Source organism: Alosa sapidissima, chromosome 2 (assembly GCF_018492685.1).
Source record: "Alosa sapidissima isolate fAloSap1 chromosome 2, fAloSap1.pri, whole genome shotgun sequence".
Lineage (NCBI taxonomy): Eukaryota > Metazoa > Chordata > Actinopteri > Clupeiformes > Clupeidae > Alosa > Alosa sapidissima.
The window spans coordinates 4,036,793-4,063,871 of record NC_055958.1 but is presented as its reverse complement, the minus strand read 5'-3'; the positions used below and the strand labels follow the sequence as shown (position 1 = coordinate 4,063,871).

Below are 27,079 nucleotides of genomic sequence, written 5' to 3'. Positions count from 1 at the left end.
AAACAACAAGCTAGCCTACAACTTCTGTAGAATGCCTGTGTGTATCTCTCCTGCTCAAACAAAAGGTGCGCGCGTGCATAGTTCTGCATTAAGTTGATTTTGATAACGTTACAATTAATGATGCAGTAACGTTACAATTTATAATTAATTAATGATGCAGTAACGTTACAATTAATAATGCAGTTAATGATATAGGCTACTGTGCAGAATTGAGAAGTTATGGTAACCTAGGCCAATTTGGTGTGAATACACGCACACAGGGGAAATTCTCTCTCGTTGTTGAGTAGCCTGGCTGATACGCACAGTGCGTACGGCCATGGTTTTGGCGCGCCTTACTGAGAACGTCTGGCTGAAGCGCTCTCTTTTTTCGAGATCCGCTTTCATATTTCCTAATTGTCTCATGCAAAGCCATTGTTGTTTGTGATAGCATGCATTGATACGGGCAAAGACAGGTGACGATAAGACACTTGTTTTCTTTTGTCCCGCGCCGGGGCCCCCTAGTGGCCGGGGCCCGGGGCAGCAGCCCCTTTGCCCAATGCACAAACGCGGCCCTGATGTCTGGTTAGCCTTTGCTCAAATGAGACATAACTTCTGCAGCGGTTTAAAGCAAATGTTGTTACGAACTTCAATTTCTTCAAAAATCGATTCTAAAAATGCTTCAATTACGTTTGTTTCGGCAGCCATTTCGCACTGGTTTCAGTAGGAACTTTTGCCCATGAACACAACGGAATTGAGATCAGTGGGCGTCTCTGAAGCCGTTTCCCGGTTGCGAAGGTATTGGCCCAGAAGTTCGTTCAGCATTATGCAAGCTTCTGGGTACTCAGATTAGGCATAAGAGAGTCCATTATCCATGAGGTCTTTTTATAGCAACATCCATTACTCCCAGCACCAATGGGCACACTCCATGCTCTGCAGATGGCAGCACAGACCAAAGGGGGCAGAACCCCAACAGGCATTAGAAAAGGTGTAATACCGGGAATCGCCAGCAGGGCCGGAACACATTCAAACAAGACAAAGCATACATTGGAGAAACAGAAAGATCTAAAAGTCCATAAAAATATCACATTACCTAGCTCAGCTCCCTCAGATAACATATCCTAAAACCCAGCGATAAAATGGTGCATATCAACTTATTTCAAAGGTGAGTTTTCCAAAGCTGTCAATGCACCTCCTATTGTTTGCTCCTGGGATGGTAAGTAGGCCATTCATCTTGCAGACTTTGTACCAAAAAATATAATTATTGGAACTTCCTTAGGCCTACCTCAGAAGGTCTGTCTGTCTCTATGTGTGTGTATTGCGCATGCAGATAACTTAAAAACTACTGGCCTGATTTACTGCAAATTTTCAGACAATGAAAGGAGAGAATTACAAATATAAATGGCAAAGTGCCACATGTGCGGGCTTTGGTGTTCTTGTTAGGAGGTCTGATATTCACGGGCTGATCAACCTCTTGATCATGTGAACTGTTGATTAATTACTCTACCTCATGATGGTATGACCCCATTGTGGGCCCACTGTCACATGTTGCTGCTACAGCAATTTTTGATTATATCTCTAACCTTTTACCTTTTCACAGGAGAAACTCAGGAAACGTAATTAATGTGTCCATTGTCATGTCTTGATTGATTCACTCTGGGGGGTCTCACGGAAGCAAAGGTCTCCTATATTGTGGGTATATCAACCTACTATTGCATTGAACTGAAACTTTTCCATATTAAGCGGAGTCAGATTTATTAGGTTAACGGGTTCTATAATCAATTGTTATATTTCCAACAGCACACGGAAAGCTTCATGATTTCCTTCAACCACTTTCAGTTCCCTCATTGGTCCTGAAAAGTGACGTCATTACATTCTAAGGTAACACTTTACTTGACAGTATTGACAGAAGAGTGACATGACACTGTCATGAACACATGACACTGTCATGACACATGAAACCTAATCCTAACCTCTAACCCTTATCCTAACCCCAACCCTTACCCCAATCCTACCCCTGGGTTATTTTAATAGTTAAAATTAACCCAAATCTAATCTTTACCCTAACCCCAACCCTAATCCCAACCCCAATCCTGGGTTATTGGACTACATAAAGGAAACCCTGATACCTTTTTCCACCATAGAGTGTCATAGTTTACTGCATGGGAAGGTGTACCATATTTATTTTTTCAACTGGAGGGGTGTTCCGTTATAAGTTTAGGGCCCCCAAAGGGCTGATAGTAGTTTGGCTATCAGCAATGGTGCAGTTCCTCATGTTCTAGACAGAACTTCCTAACCCTAAAACTAACCCAAACCTAATCCTTACCCTAACCCCAACCCTTACCCCAATCCTACCCCTGGGTTATTTTAATATTTCAAATGAACCCAAACCTAATCTTTACCCTAACCCCAACCCTTACCTCAACCCCAATCTTGGGTTTTTGGATGGTATAAAGGAAACCCTGATACTCACCTTTTTATTTTACCGGAGGTCCTCCTGGAGATCTGTCCATATGTCACCTGTAAAAGAGAAAAGTCACATTAGTTTACATACAGGAGAAACCTATTTCAGGTACCGACAAAAAAGAGAGAATACATATTAGCTAACACACAGGAAACACCTATTTGGGTACCTGTAAAAGAGAAAACACATTAGTCAACATACTGGAAACTAATCATAGGGATGTATAACATAAATACATACACTTACCTTTTTCTGAGCCCATAAGGCACTTGGGAGATTCAAAGATTTGTGTGCCAGTGCATTCTGGTCACTTTTCAGCAGCCAGAGCTTGTTCCCCTAACCTAACCCTAATCATAACTCTAAACCTAACCCTAATATGTCATGACAAAAACCGAATGTCAATAACAGAAGCGTTATGTCATAAATGTTTATGACTTGTTTATGACACGTTCATGACAGTGTCATGTCACTCTTATGTCGATACTGTCAAGTAAAGTGTAACCCATTCTAAACTGTGAGAAAAAGATGTTCATTTCCTTAAAGGTCTCATCTCATCGTTTTTTCATTAATTTTGCAGTGGTCTGTAGTATTGATGAATGGCCTGTGAGCCGGTTTTGGTGAAAAAAATGCTGTCCTGCGTCTGTTTCATGCTGTTCTAGTTTGGTGGGGAAGGTGGGCGGGGAGGAACGACTGGATTTCGCCTCTAGTCATGAATATTAATGACATGCTAATGAATTCACCTCTGATTGGCTAACAGTACTGTGACGCTTCCTCCAGTGCGTCCTCATCCGATTCTGCCTGTGCTATGCTCCATATTCAACTTTACAGTGCTAAAACCTGGCTAAAACTCGAGTCAAAACTGTTGCATAAAATGTCTTCGGAGATACAACTTCATGTGTTTGATCCTAGTATTCGAGTAGGAAGAAGAACCGCTTCCCGATCGTTTGTCGGTGAACGTTGGTTTAATAGAATGGTAACAATTGCCTGTCAGCTTAAAATTTATCCTAAAAGAGGTAAACGTTTGTGACAATCGTCATCTTGCTTTCAAGTAATAAACAGTTGGAAACGTTTTAAAATAAAGACCTATTTCTTTACACAGTCAAAAGTCTTTGCAATCTTCCTAGTAGATATTTTATTTCACAACACAGGTAAGCACCCTAAATGCAGTTCAGCCACTGACCTAGCCTGCTAATGCTATCGGAATAGCTAGATAGTTATGGTTTGAATTACATGATACTATCATTGAAAGACCACTTGGTCATAGCCCAATATATAGATAGATCTAAATGCAAACACGCCTACCTAGCTATATTTTGCTGGAATTGTACCAGAATGCCTACAGAAGCAGAGAATCTGTGCTACAAGACTTCTCCGGTAATGAGAACTATGGCTTTGATAGCCTGACATTGGCAGAGGTTAGCCTACTCAAGTTGTTTTCTGTCACGTATGACAGAAAAAGTAGCCTACTATAGGAATCTTATAGTATTTTGGGACTAAATATTACAGTAATCTTATAGGAATACTATAGTATTTGGACATACTATAGGTACTATAAGACTACTATAGAAAAACTATAGCGGTTACAGGATATTATAGAGTTATTAGTAGTACTTCTACAGTATGTCCCAATTTTTCCTATAAGATTACTATAATATTTTGTCCCAAATATTATAAGATTCCTATACTACTTTTTCATAAGGGGATTGCTCATGTGGTTAGAAAAATGGGCAACACCAGTACCCCTGTTGTCTGTATGACCCTGTACCCAGGATTAGAACCAGTCTGCCTTAGCATAATGTACTCCCTTCAAAATGCACTAAACATTCGACTATGACGACTATGGCCCTCTGTGAGACAGAAGATATGAAAGGTAAGATAAACCTTTAGCTTAAAAGGGACAAAAACTGATGAAACTCCTAAAACAAATATACAAAACAGGTCAATTGTCTATAAACAACTTTATTATATTTACATACAGCAGTAGTACTCAAAGTGTGGTCCGCAAGCTCTCTCAAGTGTTCCACAAGTAGATGTGGTAAAATATAATAGATGAGTTGTTTGCAATATTGAACCAACTTGTATGTAAATCCAAACAGTTCTGCAACACTGATGTAACCTATGCCAGTTTAAATCATACGAATCCTCTGACACCATAAGCAAGGTGCAAAGACAATAAGCAAGGTGGTTCAGTAAGAAGGCCTATTGTGTAATATACTGTTGAAGTAGGTCTACTGTTTTTTTTTTTTTTTGCTAGGTGGTCCGTGAAACACTGACAAATAGTAATATTGCAGTCTATTAAAATAATGCAAACACAAAACAAGAACATCCAAACTATGCACAGAATTAATAATGTCTTCTTTTTGCCAGATGATGCAGACATTTGGCCTACAGATCCTTTGTAAGATAGTGCTGGGATTATTTAGGGAAAAAGGTCTGAGTTGTTGTTTTGGCTTGTATTGTCCTGGGGATCCGAAGGGACAACACACAAAACACATTCGTTGGCTGTGATGATTTTATAACATTGCTCTTTGATTGCGCTGGGCCATAGGTGGAGCCATCAGGTGTTATTGTGGAGATGTCGCTTTCATCCTCCTCCTCCTCTTGATCAACCCGAGGTCTTCTAGCTGGCCTTGGATGAACAGGCTTGATGGCAGTAGAGGTAGCAGGCCCCCATGCCCATGGTGTATCCAAAGTGCTTGTATCAATACTCATACTTTTCATGAAGTATTCTGTTTGGGTACCTAAAGTAAATAAATATGTATTACTGTCAAGTTACAAGATACTAATAGTACACAGGACATTCACTATCTCACAAAACTGTACTGGTACAATGGAAACAAAATTATTTTAGTGAATGTGGTAAAGTGTATGATGTACTAAGTAGCACACCCACAAGAAGACATTCGGTAATATCAATTCTATCTGTTATGCAATTCATGGGTTTCATCAGGTCCATTTACACAGGTGTATTAATCAAGCACCATGCAGTCTGCATTCATAATCGAGGTGCTTGATTTTATACACCTGTGGAAAGTGACCTGAAGAAACCCATGAATTGACTTTCCAAAACATTGACGAGCACATAAGAACCTGTATTAGCCTACTAGAAAAAGACTTCTAGAAACTAACTAGTACAACAATAAAAGTTAGATCACAAACCTCGTCCACCTCTCACCATACATTCACACACCATCTTAAGGACTGGCTTTTGAGCATACAAAAATGTGAGCACTTCTCATAATACATTAATGTTGGTCTGCCTCTATAGTTTAGCTGTCCTGTAACCCATGGTGTATGTATGATAGATAGATGGATAGGTGGTTACTTTATTGATCCCTTAAGGGTTGTTTGGCTGTATGGTTATATGTCTTATGTTTTAAATGTTTTATTGGAGCTAGTATTATGGCATTATGTTCTATTGCTGTATGTCAATTGCTATGTGATTTAATATGGGTTTTTTTTAGCCACCATGTGCCTAGTATAACATCTTGCCAATGGACTACATTTGAAAATTAGCCTGCTGGCTAACACTGGCACATTTACATAAATGTTGATCAATGTGCACTGTCCTTTAAATAAATAAATGAAATGAAATGAACCTTTGCTTCTAACGTGATGACCTAATGTAGGCTAGAAAGCTGTGTAGCCTGACATGAGGATGTGCTCTGGAAGACATACACACTAAGTAAACAGCAAGTAATCAAACAAAACATCATTGTATGTCAATGTAATAATGGCAAGAAGACATAAATTAGACTGAAGTGTAAATACCTGAGCTCTAGTGATAGCAAATTAGCCTAATAGTGCAGGGGTATTGTGTTTTTGATTTTCCCTGTTTAGACTAGAACAATACCCGTACTTAGTTGAGCATAAAATATTGTTGCTAATATTATTATTTGTGGTTTAACGCTTAGGTTAGAAGATTATAGGTTCAACAAGCTAAATCTCTGGGTGGTGTGGTCAGTTTCTTATGAGTGTAGCTACACCAGGCACGTAACTAAAGCATTCGTTCGCGTTATGTACTGCAACAATTAGCTTCCAATAGGCCTAATCAATGGAAGTAGCTACACCTGGCGTGTTAGTAGCCTGTAGGCTACGTTCGGGAAAATAGACCATTCCTCTAATGGATTTTACCAGAGTCCTTCCTCTTAGGCATTCTCTGATTTTACACGTCGCGAACAGAACACTTCAGTTACGTGCCTGGTGTAGCTTCCTGTAATATAGGCTAGCCTAAGCCTAGCTTGTACCCTTTTCATGCATGCTAACGTGAAGAATATGAACATGCTATTTTGTAACAGACGTTAGGTGGAAAAGTTTGTTTGTACTTACAGCCTGTGAGCTGGTGGTCGATCGTCATGACGGTACAGAACCAGGTTTTCAGAACATCGATGCAAAACCACTTTCTAAGGCAGTGAGTGTGGTCGAAATGATTGGAACACAGAACTAATGTTGCACTACTTCGGTGGTGGTGTTCCAACGATAAATCCCAACCATTTCTTCCTCAACTCATGTTTCTAAGGCAAGACATGCAATAAAACAGGCACGACTTTTTTTCCGCCATGTTGGCAACTTGCTGTTAGCTCCTACTAGCTGCAGAGAGACAATCCCCTAGCCGCAAAATCTTCCAGTCTTCCTGTAGGCGGTCACAAGCCAAGGTGGGCGAGGCCATGAATAGTCAGTTTCCCTTCGGCGTCATTGGGAAGGGCTCTTTCTGATTCGCTTGTTTTTCCGTGTATTTTCTTTCATTGGCTAATGCGGGCAATGGGGGTAGAAGATCATTTTCACGTGCAGCATGCATATGCAACTTGGAGTGAGCTATAGTATTTCAAAAGTAACAAGTATTAAACGGTTTCTCAGTGAATGTGACCTTTAACAGTATAGGGCACAATCAGTTTTAAATGGGTTGAGTAGCAATAGCCTCATTTTAAAGGGTTTTAATTTGTAATTCAAAACTCACTTTCTGTGATTTTGTACTGTATGTCGATTTGGGTCTCTGATGCTTCAACATACACTCCACACAAGTGCGACACAAACCGGGCATTGAGTTTTTGTGGGTTAGTTGATGTCAGCTTCTATGAGCTATTCAGATTGCTTCCTTATTTTAAAGCTGCAGTTGGCAAGATTGTTTTTGATCATATTCACTGAAACCGACACTATGCTCCGACAGAACAACATAAATGGTTTTAGAAAAAAAACACACTTCTACCTCCACCTAGAGCCTGTTATTTGTTTTGCAAAAATCCACAGCTCCTGGTTCTTCTGGTCCAATCAGAGCAGGGCTGTGTGAGAAATGACTGTCAATCCATACGCGTAGATTACGGGGGGGACGGGTGGGATATGTCCCCACCACTATTTATCATTTGAATTTTGTCCCCACCACTTCTAAAAATGTGCAAACCAATTGCGACCGAAAAAATCCCCACATACTGAAATCATCGAGTCTAAACCATGCGATAGGCGCGCACAATGACATCCTCACAGCATGCACACCTGCCTAGATATGTGTGGATCGAGTGTTGCGCGGTTAAGGTTTTTTAACATCCGCACCCACCCGACCCTCCGGTCATGTAATGCCTGCTAGAGTTGACTGTAGCTCGGAATGCAATCGGTTGCCATAGTAGGCTATCCCAAAATCCAGCGATAAAACAAAGCATGAACTCATGAGCGTCGGTCTGCCCTATATGTATATCCTCTGATTGTAATGTTTACAGATAGGCTATCTAGGCGATATTTGTAACATTTATTTTGTATTTGGCCTGTTATAAAATCATGTAGGCCTATTGAACAATTTAAACACATTGTGAACCCCAAAGTTGGAGACATGCATATAGCCATTGCTGCAAATTTAAAACCGGATTACTCTGGAATGGCTAACTGTACAGGGGAGTGCTTTAAACTTTAATTAAAATTACACCTTTGTGTTCGGTAAGGTCTGCTGTTTATTCTGATATATGGTTTGTCATGTGTTGAGGGAAAGTTCGCGAAGCCAAGATGTAGGGAGACGGGTGCAGAAAATAGGCTATGATTAAATTAAAGTTCGGCTACTTTTCTCGCGAACCGTTTACCACAACAACTAACCACCAACATCGTTTAAAAACTGAGAAACAGCTCGTTCGTGTGATACATGTGATGTCTGTGATGAATAGGCTACTCCGCAAGTAGTTCAGCAAATTTGGGTGGGACAGAAATACCTTACAGAGCAGCAGATCAGGGCTGGCCATATCGGCTCTGATGTACATTGATTTAAATGCATCGCTTCACTACCCAACACGCGAACAAGAAAGAAAAGAAAAATAGAAACCAATGAGCTTATGTCGCGATTTCCGATAGGCCTAGGCCTAGAGAAAAGACAGCTATTGGTAACCTAACAAGTAGGATTTGCTTTGCCTACTCTGCTGTTTGATTGTCCCAAACTTTGAGACGACCCATACTCGCATTAACTGAATCTTATCAACCCGAACTGCGATGTTCCAAACAGAGTGACAGGATGCAATGCCTAATAATCTCACTGCCTACGGCATAACTGATACAGTGCGCCTAGGCCTACTGTTAAACACCTGAAAAATATTAAGCTGCTGTTTTCTTTTCATGACGAGCACTAGGCCTACGCTTGAATGATTTATGACTGAATGGAACGTTGCATTTTTAAGCGCCAGAACTGCTTATCACGTTGTGTGACAAAGTTTACACCAACCATCATCTTCTAATGTAGGCCTATCCTTATGTTGAGATGTCAATTCTCTTTGCCCTAGGCTATCATTTGTGCGTGAAGCATGTTTTAATTAAGACAGTACACAAGCTATTTTTATTGTTGAATGATTTCATGAATGAATTGTATGCACAGTGCGTAGGCTACAGGATTAGGGCTGGCGGCGCCACTGACCAAGGCCACAGTAGCCTGTGAACCTCCGATTTTCAAAGGGGAATCACGGCCAACGCAGGGGGCAACTCTTCTCTTCAATTTCCCTTCCAAATTACTTTTTATTGTCTGAAGACATCTATCGCAAGAATCTAACATTCTAAGCAACAGCAAAGCAAATGCAAGCTAACCAAAGTGCAGTCGGTTCTCCCACCATGGTTTTGGAAATCACACACCTGCTGCATCTGATGGCCCACGCATAATAAGGCCTACGCCTAGGCACGTCCCTGTTGCACGTCACATTAATAGCTGATGCTGCCTCCCCAAAATTCCGCATCATGTGAACAGATCAGCAGGCCTGCAAATTTTCACCTCGTTTTCAGACACACGTTGCAGCAAAAAGACGTCTCATTGTTTTTTTTTGTCGGGTCGGGTCAGGTTCGGGTAGTTAATCAGTGCATATTGAGGGTCGAGTGGGTGCAGATTGACTCTCCTGATGGGTCGGGTGGGTGCGGATGGTAAAAAATCTTACCCGGCGCAACACTACTGTTGAGCATATTGTAATGCAGCGTTGAATGGATGAATAGCTTACTTAAGGGTAGCCTACCCTGCACTTTTCAAAACACACTCAAGCTTATGGTTATTGTCCCCACCACTTCTAAAAACAAACTGACGCCCTTGTGTCAATCACAGTCTGGTGCGCACTGACGAGCACAAACTCGATGAGAGGGTGCTCGGTGGTAGTGGGGGGGGGGGAGCATGAGAGTTGTAAACATTCAAAATTTTGGCTAAGTCCCCATAATCTGTCAGACTTGCCAACTGCAGCTTTAATGTCACAATAGAGGAAATTTGAATATTACCATCCCTCAATCTGAAGATTCCCACCCACTAGGATAGGTGCTTGTTGTCGGAGATCAGCTATTTTGGTTGAATCGTTTCCAATGAGCACCGCATGCGGAAGAGTGTCAATATGCAAAATATCCAAACCCACCTGATATCATCCATATTTCAAGTAGGCCTGTATACAAAAACACCCCTGCACTCAGTCTTGTTTGCATATAACCAACATATACCATATAGCCTATGCTGGAAGTGACTCGTTCTTGTTGGCATATAACCCACATATACCATATAGCAGTGGTCACCAAACTACGGCCCGCCACCTCATTTTGGGTGGCCCCTCAAAACATATCTGTGGTATGTAGCATCCGGCCCGCACGGGAGTACGACATCGTCAAACTATAACCTCCGCAATTCCACCTATTCATTCTCTATGGCGAGTCTTAAAGGTCTCATCTCATCGTTTTTTCATTAATGTTGCAGTGGTCTGTAGTGTTGATGAATGCCCTGTGAGCCGGTTTTGGTGAAAAAAATGCTCCTGCGTCTGTTTCATGCTGTTCTAGTTTGGTGGGGAAGGTGGGCGGGGAGGAACGACTGGATTTCGCCTCTAGTCATGAATATTAATGACATGCTAATGAATTCACCTCTGATTGGCTAACAGTACTGTGACGCTTCCTCCAGTGCGTCCTCATCCGATTCTGCCTGTGCTATGCTCCATATTCAACTTTACAGTGCTAAAACCTGGCTAAAACTCGAGTCAAAACTGTTGTACAAAATGTCTTCGGAGATACAACTTCATGTGTTTGATCCTAGTATTCGAGTAGGAAGAAGAACCGCTTCCTGATCGTTTGTCGGTGAACGTTGGTTTAATAGAATGGTAACAATTGCCCGTCAGCTTAAAATTCCTCCTAAAAGAGGTAAACGTTTGTGACAATCGTCATCTTGCTTTCAAGTAATAAACAGTTGGAAACGTTTTAAAATAAAGACCTATTTCTTTACACAGTCAAAAGTCTTTGCAATCTTCCTAGTAGATATTTTACTTCACAACACAGGTAAGCACCCTAAATGCAGTTCAGCCACTGACCTAGCCTGCTAATGCTATCGGAATAGCTAGATAGTTATGGTTTGAATTCCATGATACTATCATTGAAAGACCACTTGGTCATAGCCCAATATATATATAGATCTAAATGCAAACATGCCTACCTAGCTATATTTTGCTGGAATTGTACCAGAATGCCTACAGAAGCAGAGAATGTGTGCTGCAAGACTTCTCTGGTAATGAGAACTATGGCTTTGATAGCCTGACATTGGCAGAGGTTAGCCTACTCAAGTTGTTTTCTGTCACGTATGACAGAAAAAGTAGCCTACTATAGGAATCTTATAGTATTTTGGGACTAAATATTGCAGTAATCTTATAGGAATACTATAGTATTTGGACATACTATAGGTACTATAAGACTACTATAGAAAAACTATAGCGGTTATATTATAGAGTTATTAGTAGTACTTCTACAGTATGTCCCAATTATTCCTATAAGATTACTATAATATTTTGTCCCAAATACTATAAGATTCCTATACTACTTTTTTGTAAGGGGATTGCTCATGTGGTTAGAAAAATGGGCAACACCAGTACCCCTGTTGTCTGTATGACCCTGTACCCAGGATTAGAACCAGTCTGCCTTAGCATAATGTACTCCCTTCAAAATGCACTAAACATTCGACTATGATGACTATGGCCCTCTGTGAGACAGAAGATATGAAAGGTAAGATAAACCTTAAGCTTAAAAGGGACAAAAACTGATGAAACTCCTAAAACAAATATACAAAACAGGTAAATTATCTATAAACAACTTTATTATATTTACATACAGCAGTGGTACTCAAAGTGTGGTCCGCAAGCTATCTCAAGTGTTCCACAAGTAGATGTGGTAAAATATAATAGATGAGTTGTTTGCAATATTGAACCAACTTGTATGTAAATCCAAACAGTTCTGCAACACTGATGTAACCTATGCCAGTTTAAATCATATGAATCCTCCGACACCATAAGCAAGGTGCAAAGACAATAAGCAAGGTGGTTCAGTAAGAAGGCCTATTGTGTAATATACTGTTGAAGTAGGTCTACTGTTTTTTTTTTTTTTTTGCTAGGTGGTGTGTGAAACACTGACAAATAGTAATATTGCAGTCTATTAAAATAGTGCAAACACAAAACAAGAACATCCAAACTATGCACAGAATTAACAATGTCCTCTTTTTTGCCAGACGATGCAGACATCTGGCCTACAGATCCTTTGTAAGATGGTGCTGGGATTATTTAGGGGAAAAGGTCTGAGTTGTTGTTTCGGCTTGTATTGTCCTGGGGATCCGTAGGGACAACACACAAAACACATTCGTTGGCTGTGATGATTTTATTACATTGCTCTTTGATTGCGCTGGGCCATAGGTGGAGCCATCAGGTGTTATTGTGGAGATGTCGCTTTCATCCTCCTCTTGATCAACCCGAGGTCTTCTAGCTGGCCTTGGATGAACAGGCTTGATGGCAGTAGAGGTAGCAGGCCCCCATGCCCATGGTGTATCCGAAGTGCTTGTATCAATACTCATACTTTTCATGAAGTATTCTGTTTGGGTACCTAAAGTAAATAAATGTGTATTACTGTCAAGTTACAAGATACTAATAGTACACAGGGCATTAACTATCTCACAAAACTGTACTGGCACAATGGAAACAAAAATATTTTAGTGACTGTGGTAAGGTGTATGATGTACTAAGTAGCATACCCACAAGAAGACATTCGGTAATATCAATTCTATCTGTTATGCAATTCATGGTTTTCATCAGGTCCATTTACACAGGTGTATTAATCAAGCACCATGCAGTCTGCATTCATAATCGAGGTGCTTGATTTTATACACCTGAATGAATACACCTTGACTGGAAAGTGACCTGAAGAAACCCATGAATTGACTTTCCAAAACATTGACGAGCACATAAGAACCTGTATTAGCCTACTAGAAAAAGACTTCTAGAAACTAACTAGCACAACAATAAAAGTTAGATCACAAACCTTTGCTTCTAACGTGATGACCTAATGTAGGCTAGAAAGCTGTGTAGCCTGACATGAGGATGTGCTCTGGAAGACATACAAAACACTAAGTAAACAGCAAGTAATCAAACAAAACATCATTGTATGTCAATGTAATAAGTTATGTGCCTGGTGTAGCTTCCTGTAATATAGGCTAGCCTAAGCCTAGCTTGTACCCTTTTCATGCATGCTAATGTGAAGAATATGAACATGCTATTTTGTAACAGACGTTAGGTGGAAAAGTTTGTTTGTACTTACAGCCTGTGAGCTGGTGGTCGATCGTCATGACGGTACAGAACCAGGTTTTCAGAACATCAATGCAAAACCACTTTCTAAGGCAGTGAGTGTGGTCGAAATGATTGGAACACAGAACTAATGTTGCACTACTTCGGTGGTGGTGTTCCAACGATAAATCCGAACCATTTCTTTCTCAACTCATGTTTCTAAGGCAAGACATGCAACATTGATGTGTTATTGCCAGAAATAAAACAGGCACGATTTTTTTTTCCGCCATGTTGGCAACTTGCTGTTAGCTCCTACTAGCTGCAGAGAGACAATCCCCTAGCCGCAAAATCTTCCAGTCTTCCTGTAGGCGGTCACAAGCCAAGGTGGGTGAGGCCATGAATAGTCAGTTTCCCTTCGGCGTCATTGGGAAGGGCTCTTTCTGATTCGCTTGTTTTTCCGTGTATTTTCTTTCATTGGCTAATGCGGGCAATGGGGGTAGAAGATCATTTTCACGTGCAGCATGCATATGCAACTTGGAGTGAGCTATAGTATTTCGAAAGGAACAAGTATTAAATGGTTTCTCAGTGAATGTGACCTTTAACAGTACACATGTAATACGCTTTTTGTCCACTGGTGGTTGTTTTGGCGCTGCTTCGAGTTTGCCATCAAAAACGGAATGAAATGTACAGGTCTACCTGCAAACAAAGTAAGAGGCCTATGCTGACTGCATCAGTGCTCAAAGTATTCTAAAAGTTTATCCATTAATTGTTAATAACTAACTAATAATAGGCCTACTAACGTTTTATTAGTAGGCCTATTATTTAATTTGAGCTACATTTTACACTGATCTGGCATGACGGCAATATAAAGACAGCTAACAATGGTATTAAATTGCAATAATCTACTGTATGATTAAATGTAATAGAATATTCAACTAAGGTAGACTGCTGTTCACAGCACTAAGCTATTTATGGTTACTGATATACTCCGAGTTTCTGGCCCTCTCTTAGAGCCAGGCATAGTGAGCTGGCCCTCGGAAGAAAAAGTTTGGGGACCACTGCCATATAGCCTATGCTGGAAGTGACTCGTTCTTGTTGGCATATAACCAACATATAGCCTATGCTGGAAGTGACTCGTTCTTGTTGGCATATAACCCATATACCATATACATATACCATATACAGCCTATGCTGGAAGTGACCCAGCCCATCTGTTAGTAGGCAGCCAATTTCACATTTATGCACATGCCAGTGACTATTTTAAAGTGCTTTTAAACTTTGGAACAGGCTACATTACCTGTACTGGGCTTTTATACCGAGCCAAATAAAGTTTTACCCATTATCATTTAACATTGTTAGGCTATGTTTAACATCAATAGTAGGCATCTACATGAACTTTGATTCTGCTATGGTTATGGTTATTGTATTTAGCAGACCTTTTGGATAAACTCCAGTAACTTGACTATTAGGCTTCTTAACTACGTAATTTCAAATAGACCAGGCAATGACGTTTGTCACACATTCTTCATTATTCCTCCATAACATATTGCATTTCCTCATACCTCATATTCCCTGTTTTTTTTGCCATGGTGCCCGTTGCTGACCAGGACCTCCTGGCACTGCTGTACAATCCTAGTCAGCCAGGTCGTACTCCACTTTGGCGGCAACACAGCGAAGACCCTCTTATCCTTATTGTCCTTTTGATATCTTACAGGTTGGGTCGTTATTGCCCATAACACGCTAGCATTTTGCTAATTCATTACGTCATTTACAGGTTTGAAAGGCTTTTTAGAACAAAGAACAAATTTAGAACAGTGTGTATTTTCTTTGCCCCCCCCCCCTTTTTGAATGCAACATTCAAATTTCTAAAGGAAAAAATTATATCCTGAGAAAAAAGTGGATTTTGAGGGGTACAGCTCCATAGACCTCCATTCATTCTGCACTTGCCCACGAGTGCCCTCACGTGGAACCAGAGGAGGAACTGCCACTCTCTGTAAACTGCCGGTTTCAAGAAATGAAAAGGTCATAAGTACTCGTTCATTCAACTTTAGATCTAAAATCTATATTGAACTTGCATAAACTACAATACAATCTATGATTCTTCCACGACAAGCAGGTGAAAGAGATAAATTTAGCCGTCTAGCTCCATAGACCGCCATTCAACCTGCGCTCGCCCGCGATCACCCCCAGTGGAATTCTAATGGAACTGCAACCAATTCTGATACAATGGGGCTTAATATCTATAACATCTGCGACCTCCTGACCCCTTACACTCCTTCCTGCTCACTCAGATCCTCTGACCAAAACCTCTTGACCATAGACATAATATACATAGACGCCGCATCGACCGCTACTCCTTACTAACGCTGATGAGATTTGGAGCCGCCATCTTGGACCGGTCATCCACTCCACTCAGTGTAATCTGTTTGGCCGGTGAGATGAGCTGTCAGCGCACTTAATTAATCATATCTCACTGAATACCGAACAGATTCTCACGCGGTTTTTTTTGCTGCAAAGGTCATACATGTAGCTATGATACAGGACACACGATTTAGCGTATTTTAATATTCATAGTGGGTTTAACAGTGATAGAATATTCTTATATATGATAAAGTGACCTGACGTCCGATATCAAAACTGGGAACATAATCCATGTTTGACAGCATAGACAAAACTAGTTTGATACAAGTTTAACGAGTTAAATATAGTTCACAGTTGACAGAAAAGTTCCATCAACAGCATTATTCACAGTCCACAGAAAGGTTCCATAAACATTTAAGTGAGATCAGTGCCATTCAGACATCTGAGGGGTATTCCAAGTAGGCCTATGTGGTTTAGTGACAAACTTGGGTAAATTGACTCAGAATAAGTTGAAAACATCCCAGTAGAAAAGCTGTATGATACAGGAAACATGGTTGTGTCTATTTTAATATTCATAGTGGGCTTAACAGTAATAGAATATTCTGATATATGATATATTATAAAGTGATGACATCCAATATAAAAACTGGGAACATAACTAATCCACGTTTGACAGCATAGACAAAAACTGGTTTGATACAAGTTTTAATGAGTTAAATTTACAGAAAAAAATCCATTAACATTTTCAGTTCAGTGCCATCAAAAATAAAGTGATGAACAGACATTGGTGTGGCATAAAGGAAATGGAGTAACTGGGTTCAATATCAACAGCATTTGTTAGACAAGTTCCATAAATATCGTAAAGTGCAAGTTTGTAGGTTTGTTTCTGATCCTTAAAAAACAGACATTGGTTTGGCATAGTAAGTGTAACAGTTCATCAATTCAAGACAAAAAGGTGACTTGTCACTTGTACAGTGTCAATGGGTTCATCAACAGCATCTGTTATTTACAGTTCACAGAAAGGTTCCAGCCCCAATGAAGAGATTAAATAAAAAGGAATTAAGAAACATTTTAGAAACTGCTAAGATCAACCCGTTCATTGCAATCAGTAAAGAATCAGGGAGTGTCTTCACAGGCTCAGTGAGACAGAGTTACCGTCATGCAGTTGGTTCTATGATTTCGACAACTGGTGCATGTCATTTTGTATGTTCCCACCTTGCTAAAATTGCTTGGGTACACTTTGGCTGAGAACAAAAGTGCTTCAGACAGCAGGTGGGCAAATAAGATGGCATAGTAAACTGGGTAAACTCCATAAAAGAGGACTGAGTCAACCAGACGATGGGAAAATGGGACACAGAGTGGCGAATGCAGGTGATGAAGGTGGAGCTCATAAATCAAACATTCAGTCACAGTGTAGCAAATGCCCTGCAGTACTGCAATGAAGAGCTGCACCTTCCTCAGTTCCAGGGGTGTGAGGAGACCGTTCAGTTCATTCACAGTCTTCTTGAACAAGGCAGTTGTTCTGGAGATACAAAATAATAAATAAATGAATGAAAAGGAATTTGAGAGGCATCTTATTCTTGTTAGGGTAAATGACATGTGAATAATACAGTGTTGGGCAAGCTACTTCGAAATTTTAGTGAGCTAAACTATCAGTTACTCTGCCATGAATAAAAAACTACACAAAACTACCACCCAGTCAAATGTATTAGTAGCCTAACACAAACACAGCAGTAGGCTAGTTCACTACATAGGAAGCTACTTTAAATTGAGCTAATTTCACATGACAAGAAAAGTGTAGCTTGTCTGGCTAAGCTACTTGATAAATAAAGAAGTTGAGCTATTGAAAAGTTACTTTATTCAGGAAATAGTGAGGCTACCACCAACACACTTAGGCTACAAGTAGCAGCTAGCGATTGCCCAATAGGCTAGTCTGTGCCACTAAAATTCGCCGGCCAAATCTAGTATGATTTATTTCTACAATAGCCTTCTTGTGTCAGTTGTAATCTAAGTCAGTGTTATGGAATATGACTTATCAAGTCTCAGTTCATAGCCGGGTGAACACCGAGTAAACATAGCCTAGCTAGATGGCTACGATTTTCATTCAGTAATATCAAAGATTGCTCCTTCTCAGCTCTCTGGTAATATTCTATTCACAAAATACAACCAATAGTACGGTTATGTTAAATCTTACTTGTGAAAAGTAAATCCCCCGAGTATGGTCCGCCGATTTGAGAAGGAACATGCTGCACAGTGCTGTCATCTTGTGTCTTCTGCTGCAACCGGTCCAAGTATGACCGGTCCAAGATGGCGGCCGCATTTCTTGTTTCCAGCAGCCAATGCGGCGTCTATGTATATTATGTCTATGCTCTTGACTATCCCCCGCTCCAGACTCTCCACCCTGGGTGGCAGGTCCTTCAGTGCTTTGGTCCCCAAACTCTGGAACTCCCTCCCCCAACCCCTTCGTGCCTGTCCTTCTCTTCCTTTCTTCAAAGCACATCTCAAGACCTTTCTGTTTAATGATCACTTCTCCTCCACACCCAACACATAGTTCCATACAGATAACTAGTCTTTGTTGTATTGTTTTGTTTGTTTGTTATTGTGTTTCGCTGCCTTTGTCTCTGTTGTATTGTTTGTTTGTTTGTTATTGTGTTTCCCTGCCTTCCTACTATGTAAAGCGACCTTGGGTTTGAGAAAGGCGTTATATAAAAAAAAAACGTATTATTATTATTATTATTATTATTATTATTATTATTATTATTATTATTAATAGGAAGTGCCAAGGCCCCCCGTAGATGGGCTCTGGCATCAGTTCCGGAGTGGGTCGTGGCCAGTGGCCAGTAACCACTCATTTTGCATTTAAGACTACAGCCTATTCTGAAAGGGACTGAAACTGGCGACAGTGGAGCTGGTGATACGCATCTGAGAGGGATTTTGTGCACACAGCTTCAGGGACATGTTTTGTGCAACCCATAGGCCTATTTTGACTTGTTGAAAAAGAAGTATAATATGGGACCTTCAATATAAGTAAGTCTTTATTGTCTCTCCCAAGAGAGAAATTTGCTTTGGGCAAACAGAGAGCATCGGCTACACAAACATAAAATAGACTCACTATACATAGAACATGGAACACATGGCATTACCCAAGCACTCACACACACACACACACACACACACACACACACATGCCACACCCCCACCCACACACAGACACAAACACATGCAGCTCATATAATAAATAGTATAAAACCACGTTGATCCACCAGTTATTGGCCTATTGCACTATAGTAGCTTAATTGATAGCGGTACCAGGGAGACCTTGAATCTATTTAGCCTACATGATGGTAGTCGGTATCTTCTTCCCAGAGGCATCAGCACATACTCTGTGTTTAGGACATGGGTTGGGTCTGTGGCTATCTTCAACCCTTGTTTCCTAACTGTCCTCAAAAATCATTTAAAGAGGATGAGGGCTGAATCCCCATTATTTTCCCTGCCTTCTTAACAAGGTTCTGAAGTTGTGCCTTTGAATTTCCGGTCAGGTTACAGAACCATGATCTATACAATATCTAAAACAACATGAGATTTTTAAACATCTTTAGTAAAATAATCAGTTGGTCATCTTTTACAGATTACTTCCTCATTTGTGTATGAACCCACATCTGAGCATTGCCTAAATTACCTTGCACTCATATGCATGGTCTTAGCACATGTGTTACACACCATACCGAGCAGAGCCTCGCATTTCGGTCCTTGTGTGGATCTGGATGCTGGAATCTGGTTTGACTATGTTTAACATTGCAAGTGATCTGCAGCTGCTTGACTGCTCTTGTTTACTTGGTTGTTCTTGTTAAATGGCATTAGACTAGATTAATCACTACTGAATGTCTCTCCTTAAACAGATCATTTTTAAAAGGCAAGCTGAGCATGGCTGAGAAATCCCCTCTCCAGGAAAGATACCAAGCCTGCTTGATTCTGAGTGGAGCTGGAGATGCACTAGCGTACAACCGTGGCGACTGGGAATTTGAGTCAAATGGTGAAAAAATCCATAAGGAGGTAGCAGCGAGAGGGGGCTTGGAGAACCTGGATGTTAAGGAGTTTCCAATCAGTGATGACACTGTCATGCACCTTGCAACAGCTGAAGCCTTAGTGGAGACTGGAAAAGACGTATCATTAAAAGACTTGTATGGCACCTTGGTCAAAAAGTACATACAGTGTATGAATGATATGTCTGGCAGGGCCCCAGGTAAGAATCTATTCAAAGAATGTTGTTCAGACCTTTTTCTGATTAAATCTCAACTGGATGAAATCAGAGTGTAGTTTATAGATATAGACTGGAAGTGCTGCACTTTAAGTCACTGGGAAAAGATAATGACACCAAGCTGCTTCCTACATTTACATTTTTACAAAATGATTGTGTATACAAAGCATTTTTATCATTTTTAAAATATTTGAAGTCTTTAGTTTAAACTTCCTCCACTATACAGTAGGTGTGCACAATCTCACTCTTATGCTGGTACGATTTATACCTCATGTGACTCCCACTGTTTTATGCTGGTACGATTTATACCTCATGTGACCTCCCACTGTTTTATGCTGGTACGATTTATACCGCATGTGACCTCCCACTGTTTTATGATTTATACCTCAGTCATGGCCAATTTCACTCTTATGATGGTACGATTTATACCTCAGTCATGGCCAATTCTTCCACAGTGTGTTACTTTAACATCCTCACTGTAGTAAAACCATTACCTCTACTCTCTCACATCTCCAGGTTTCACATGCATTGATAGCACTGCCCAATTAGCGGCAAACCAGGCGGGAGACTGGAGGATCCCTTTCAGCAAAGTTGGTGGGGGCTGTGGTGCTGCCATGAGGGCCATGTGTGTGGGTCTGCGCTTCCCCAGGCCTGAGCAGGAGCGCCTCCTGGTGGCCGTGAGTGTGGAGAGCGGCCGCATGACCCACCACCACCCCACGGGCTACCTGGGGGCGCTGGCCGCTGCGCTGTTCACAGCCTACGCGGTGAGGGGCGCACCACAGGTAGAGGCCTGGGGCCAGGGTCTGATGAAGGTGCTGGAGAAGGCCAAGGAGTATGTGCAGCAGGAGGGGTATTGTGTTAAAGAAAACCTGAAACATTGGTGAGAATTCAGCCTGAAAAGGGAATTAATGAGATTGTATATTTTGATATATTTGAAGGTGCCATGTGGAGTTTAGTTCATAACATTTTTAAATTATCTAGAAATATCAATATAAATTATGTTTTCTAAACAAAGTTCGGGAGGAGCCTTAGGGATGATTGACAGCAATTAACTCACCTGCCTTCCGCCGCCAGGGTATTTAAGCCTGTCTCCTTTCCTTACGTCAAGCGCTCCGGCATTTGCGAAATTATCCCTCCTCCTCCCCCTACTCCTCCATCATATTGCCCAGATATCCACTAAAGTTACCATGCAAGCCAGCTGTTTTCACCCTTGCTTGTTTGTGAAATCACTTTGTACCATGCGGGACACTATCAAATTCAGTGCAAGTCAGTGGAAGAGTGTCATGTGGCTTGGTTTAAGACAACTCAAAGCCCTCAGAATTCCACATTGCACTTTCAACCACACATACCTGGATTCAGACACGTTTGAAAGTGTCTTGGAAATGCCCTTTCTTCATCCAGACATGAGTGTGTGGCATTTGGTTGTGTAGATTTCAAATTCACAAATGATGATTGATCTCTTGGGTTAAAACATCCACTGTATAGTTTTATCTTCCATAAAAACATATGGAAGATCTTCCATAAAAACATATCTGTTATCACCGGCCATTGCAGAAAACGGCATCATGCCAAAAGGGGCAGAAATGTCAAAAGGGGCAGAAATCCCCTTCACCTCCAGGAACTTAAACGGTCCTCTCCGACAGAAACCTCCTTCTCCATGGGCTTGTGGAACTGTCAATCCGCAGTCAACAAAACCGACTTCATAGCTGGCTATGCCAACCACCTTTCGTTGGAACTCCTTGCTCTCACTGAGACTTGGATCAAACCAGAGAACACTGCCACCCCGGCTGCACTCTCCACTAACCTTACACTATCCCACACCCCTCGCCTATCTGGACGAGGAGGCGGGACGGGCCTGCTGATCTCCAACAAATGGAAATTCACCCCGCTACTGCCTTCAAACAAATATGTCTCATTCGAATTCCATGCCATCACAGTGATCGCCCCAGCAAAACTCTACGTGCTGGTCATCTACCGCCCTCCAGGCCAACTAGGCGACTTTATTGACGAACTTGACACTCTGCTATCCTCCATCCCTGAGCATGACTGTCCGCTTCTTGTTCTCGGTGATATGAACATCCACTTAGATGCCCCAGGCTCAGCGGACTTTTTGGCCCTGGTCCACTCCTTTGACCTCGAACTGGTTCAAAGCCCACCGACTCACAAAGCTGGCAAAGAGCTTGACTTGATCTTCACTCGGAACTGCAGCACAGACACCCTCATGGTGACGCATCTCCATCTTTCTGACCACTTCTTCATCCAGTTCAACGTCAGCCTGTCAGAACAGCCTCCGGCTCCTCAGCCGATGGTCACGTTCCGCCGCAACATCCGGAACCTGTCTCCAACGCACTTCTCCTCTGTGGTTGCCTCCGGTCTACCTCCACTCAACACCTTCTCCTCTCTGGAGGTTAATGAAGCCACTGACTCGCTCTGCTCCACACTGACCTCGTGTCTAGACGAGCTGTGCCCTCTTACCACAAGGCCAGCTCGATCCAAACATTCTCATCCATGGCTAAATGATACCCTCCGATCGCAGCGCACCAAACTCAGAGCCGCGGAGAGGAAATGGCACAAATCCAAACTAGCTGACGACCTCAAAAACTACCAGACACTCCTGACCTCCTTCTCAGCCAGCATCACTGCTGCTAAGACTGCTTTCTACCATGACAAAATCAACAGCGCTACAGACACTCGAAAACTTTTCTCAACCTTCAAATCGCTACTCAACCCTCAGCTGCCTCCTCCTCCATCCAGCCTTACTGCAGATACCCTCGCCTCATTTTTTACAAACAAAGTGGCGGCAATCAGCAGTCAATTCTCTACATGCCCACTCAACGCATCTGACTCAGATACCGCACTCCTACAACCTCTAGGGACTGCTGGAACAACTTTTTCAGCATTCACGCCTCTCTCCGAGAGTGAAGTGTCCAGACTCCTGACATGCAGCCGTCCTACCACATGCTCGCTGGACCCTATACCTACGAGCCTACTTCAGTCCATCAGCCCGACCATCGCTCCAGCTATCACACATGTGATCAATGCCTCGCTAACCTCCGGCACATTTCCAACAGCGTTCAAAATGGCCCGGGTAACACCGTTACTTAAGAAAGCTTCTCTCAACCCTGCTCAAGTCGAGAACTACCGCCCTGTCTCACTACTGCCTTTCCTATCCAAAGGCATTGAACGAGCAGTCTCCAAACAGGTCTCTGACTTCCTTTCACAGAACAACCTTCTGGATCCAAATCAGTCTGGGTTCAAAAGCGGCCACTCTACCGAAACGGCTCTGCTGTCTGTAACAGAAGCCTTAAAAGAAGCCAGGGCGACCGCTCGGTCATCAGTACTCATTCTGCTTGACTTATCAGCTGCCTTTGACACGGTTAATCACCGTATCCTTCTCTCTATACTCGCTGACATGGGAATCTCCGGTTCTGCTCTCTCTTGGTTTGAATCCTACCTCACAGGACGCTCATTTAACGTATCATGGCTTGGTCAGCTATCCGCACCTCACCATCTCACCACAGGGGTCCCCCAGGGCTCAGTGCTGGGCCCCCTCCTCTTTGCTATCTACACCACCTCCTTGGGACAGATTATCCGTTCGCACGGCTTCTCATACCACTGCTATGCAGACGACACACAGCTCTATCTGTCCTTTCCACCTGACGACCCCCTGGTTTCAGCACGGATCTCGGATTGCCTTTCAGACATAGCTACATGGATGAAGGCACACCACCTCCAGCTGAACCTCTCAAAGACTGAACTGCTGGTCATCCCAGCTAAACCTACCATACACCACGACATCAACATCAAATTTGACTCCCTGTCTGTTTCACCGACCAGGACTGCAAGAAATCTAGGAGTTGTTCTTGACAACCAACTAAACTTCTCGGATCATGTTGCCTCAGTCGCCCGGTCATGCCGTTTTGCACTCTACAACATACGGAAAATCAGGACTTACTTGACTCAAGATGCTACCCAACTCCTGGTTCAGGCAATAGTCATCTCACGACTCGACTACTGCAATGCCCTCCTGACAGGTCTCCCAGCCTGCGCAGTGAAACCACTTCAGATGATCCAGAACGCGGCGGCGCGCCTGGTCTACAACCAACCCAAAAGGGCACATGTTACCCCGCTGCTCATCCAGCTACACTGGCTACCTATGGCGGCCCGCATCAAATTCAAGTCTCTAACGCTTGCCTACAAAGTAGTCTCCGGTTCTGCTCCCACCTACTTGAATGCCCTCATACAGACTTACACTACCTCCAGACCGCTGCGCTCCTCTGACGAACGACGCCTAGCTCTACCACCGGTACGCTCAAGCCAATCCAAACTTTTCTCATCTGTTGTTCCTCGTTGGTGGAACACACTGCCAGTTCCTACAAGGGCAGGGACATCCTTTTCCACTTTCAAAAAACTCCTGAAGACCCAGCTCTTTAGAGAACATCTACTCTCATAGCAACACTTACAACAAGTCTTACTGATCCTAGCACTCACCAGCCTTTTTAAACTGACAAGTAACTGTTAAAAACAGCACTTACCGACGCACTTACTCTTACTGTACTCTAATGTTTTTTTTAAACTGTCCTAAAATTGTGAGAATTGTTCTAAAACTTACTGTTTACCATGTTGTTAGTCGCTTTGGTTAAAAAGCGTCAGCCAAATGTAATGTAATGTAATGTAATGTAAAAACACCTAACCTTCTGGCCCTGATTAGGTTGATGTCAGTTATATACTGTATACATTATTATTAATTGTAAGATCTTACACTTGCATTTTTAATTTTGTATTAGGGACTACTTCGGGGACAGCTGGAGAAAATACCTTCAGCGTAGAGGAATCCTTGAAGGGACTGGCAAAGCCCAGTTCCCAGATGACTATGGAGTGACGGCGAGGGAGGATTTCTACAGGTCAGTCAGCTACAGGGCAACAGGCGGTGCCAGCGGACACGACGCACCCATGATCGCCTACGACGCACTGCTGCGAGCTGGGGACTCGTGGACTGAGCTGGCCAATCACGGCTTCTTCCACGGAGGTGATAGTGACTCCACTGCTGCCATTGCTGCTGCCTGGTGGGGTGCCCTCTATGGGTTTCACAACGTGCCCCCCAAAAACTACCAAAAGCTTGAGTACTACAGCCGCCTATCTAACGTGGCAGATGAGCTTTACAAGCTGAGGGGTTTGCCACTCTCATGATGTGTTGACTTATTGTCTGTTCTGGAGCAGAAATCTGGGCTTAGACAGGCCATGCATAGATTTATGTAACCAAATGTGAATTTGCAAGCAATTGGATAGACCTAATCAATCAGAGCATCGAAATATGTGAGAACGGCAAAAACATTCGTCTTCTCGACAAATGCCTTAATCACTGTTTTTTGTTTGTTTTTTGAGTTGTAAATAGATAAACTCCATGATTAACTCTATTTTAAAAGTGTTACCTAACCCTAACCTGAAGTGACATGATTAAAATGAACAATAAAATGTACAGGACTAGATGTATTTTTACTCTAAACCTCAATGGCTATAACTAGGTAGACTGGTAAAACCAGACTCTTTCACTTTGTGAATAGAAATCATTGGTCCAGCCTAACCAATCTCATTGATCGGGGATACTTAACGTTTACACATTTTTCCGACTGCACTGACATGTTTGCAGGTGTTGCTACTACTGTTTACCACAGTCACTTTTGATTTCGAAATCTGCTCCGCTCCTTACACATGGATATACTCATAGCTCAGTGTTTCCTCTACATGTATTCATCAGCGGCGCAGCGCCGCTCCTGGAATTCAAGCACCACTGCAAAAAAAGTTGCCTAATTAAAAAAAAAAAAAAAACACGCAAGTGAACTTCAGGAACAGCTGCCGTTCGTTCAGGTTTGATGTCGACAAATAATAGTAGGCTAACGTTGAAGGCGCAGTCAGGGATTCCACAGGAGATCACGCTTGTTTGTGTTTATGTTTAAGTTTATTAGCAGACGCAATTTTGTGCAAAAAAACGTAGCCTATATTATGTTAACCAAGGAACCAAATTAAACACGCCAGCGAGATAGCTCGCCCAAGTAGCCTATTCCCAGATAAATTCCACGCATTGTTTCAATTTTGTTTGTGATACTGGCAATGCTTTCAAGCCCTGTGTTGCTAACATACCTAGGCTGTGAAACTAAGGTCTAGCTAGCCTATTGGTGGGTTCAAATGAATTTCAGTAATAGGATACGCAACCATTTACATCTGGAGATAGTTTGTAATTCCTGTAGAGCTCACCAAAATTATAGAAATGATACAAAACACGTATCTCCTATAATCCAAGATAGAATTTCCTCGAGTTTTTGAGCATTTATTTTACCAAATGACATGGAAAACATAATTCATTTCATCCACATATTCTTATGCACCATGCACAACAACGCTACTAAGTTAGCTTAAAACTGTGAGAATCAAGCAAGCCTCTCAGGCCGTCATGGCATTAAAGTGACAGGCACTCAATTCGACTTGCACAGCACCAATACAGTGTAATGACATGAAAGAGAAGTCTATATAGTTTATACAGTGCTGTGCCAAACATAAATAAATGTTATTATATAAATAAATGTCTTAACTTATGCACAGTACTGTATATTCTAAATAGTAATAGTTTGTACAGTGGCCTACAGTGTACAGTTGTACAGTGGCTAATTACTAATAATGTAAATGAAAAAGGTGAAAGAAAAACATGAATAATCCTGTTCAAGTACTGCAATAATCATGCTTTGTAAATGCTTGTGTTGATAGTTATGTCATAATTTGTAACTCAATCTGTCCATTTCTTTCACAAAATCCACCAGAAGTCACCATTAAGGAGTATTATTTTTTTCAATGTTTTCTTTTTTTTTGGGGGGGGGGGGGGGGGGGGGGCTTCCTACGATCAACAGCACCGCTGCTGGAAAAATTTCTAGGGGAAACACTGTAGCTAGTTTGTGACTCAATGAGTCGATAACCACCATTGGACATCTCTTATGCTTGACTGTGGTTGTGTTC

The 27,079-nt window shown here is 41.9% G+C and overlaps 1 protein-coding gene and 1 long non-coding RNA gene across 2 annotated transcripts in view; both read left to right on the top strand.

The window, feature by feature from the left end:
* LOC121694122 (protein ADP-ribosylarginine hydrolase-like) overlaps nucleotides 1–25,265 on the top strand; it is a 28,473-nt gene extending 3,208 nt beyond the window's left edge. Inside the window, exons 2-4 of the mRNA XM_042074087.1 lie at nucleotides 19,713–20,056; nucleotides 20,588–20,951; nucleotides 24,859–25,265. Of these exons, the coding sequence (XP_041930021.1) occupies nucleotides 19,738–20,056; nucleotides 20,588–20,951; nucleotides 24,859–25,261 (1,086 nt within the window). The 5' untranslated portion in view covers nucleotides 19,713–19,737 and the 3' untranslated portion in view covers nucleotides 25,262–25,265. The remainder of the gene's footprint in view (nucleotides 1–19,712; nucleotides 20,057–20,587; nucleotides 20,952–24,858) is intronic.
* Nucleotides 485–26,804, top strand: LOC121694629. The gene is made up of 4 exons (XR_006025846.1): nucleotides 485–556; nucleotides 11,389–11,396; nucleotides 11,635–11,642; nucleotides 26,794–26,804. It is a non-coding gene; the product is annotated as an uncharacterized LOC121694629 (long non-coding RNA).
* The last annotated feature ends 275 nt before the right edge of the window (nucleotides 26,805–27,079 follow it).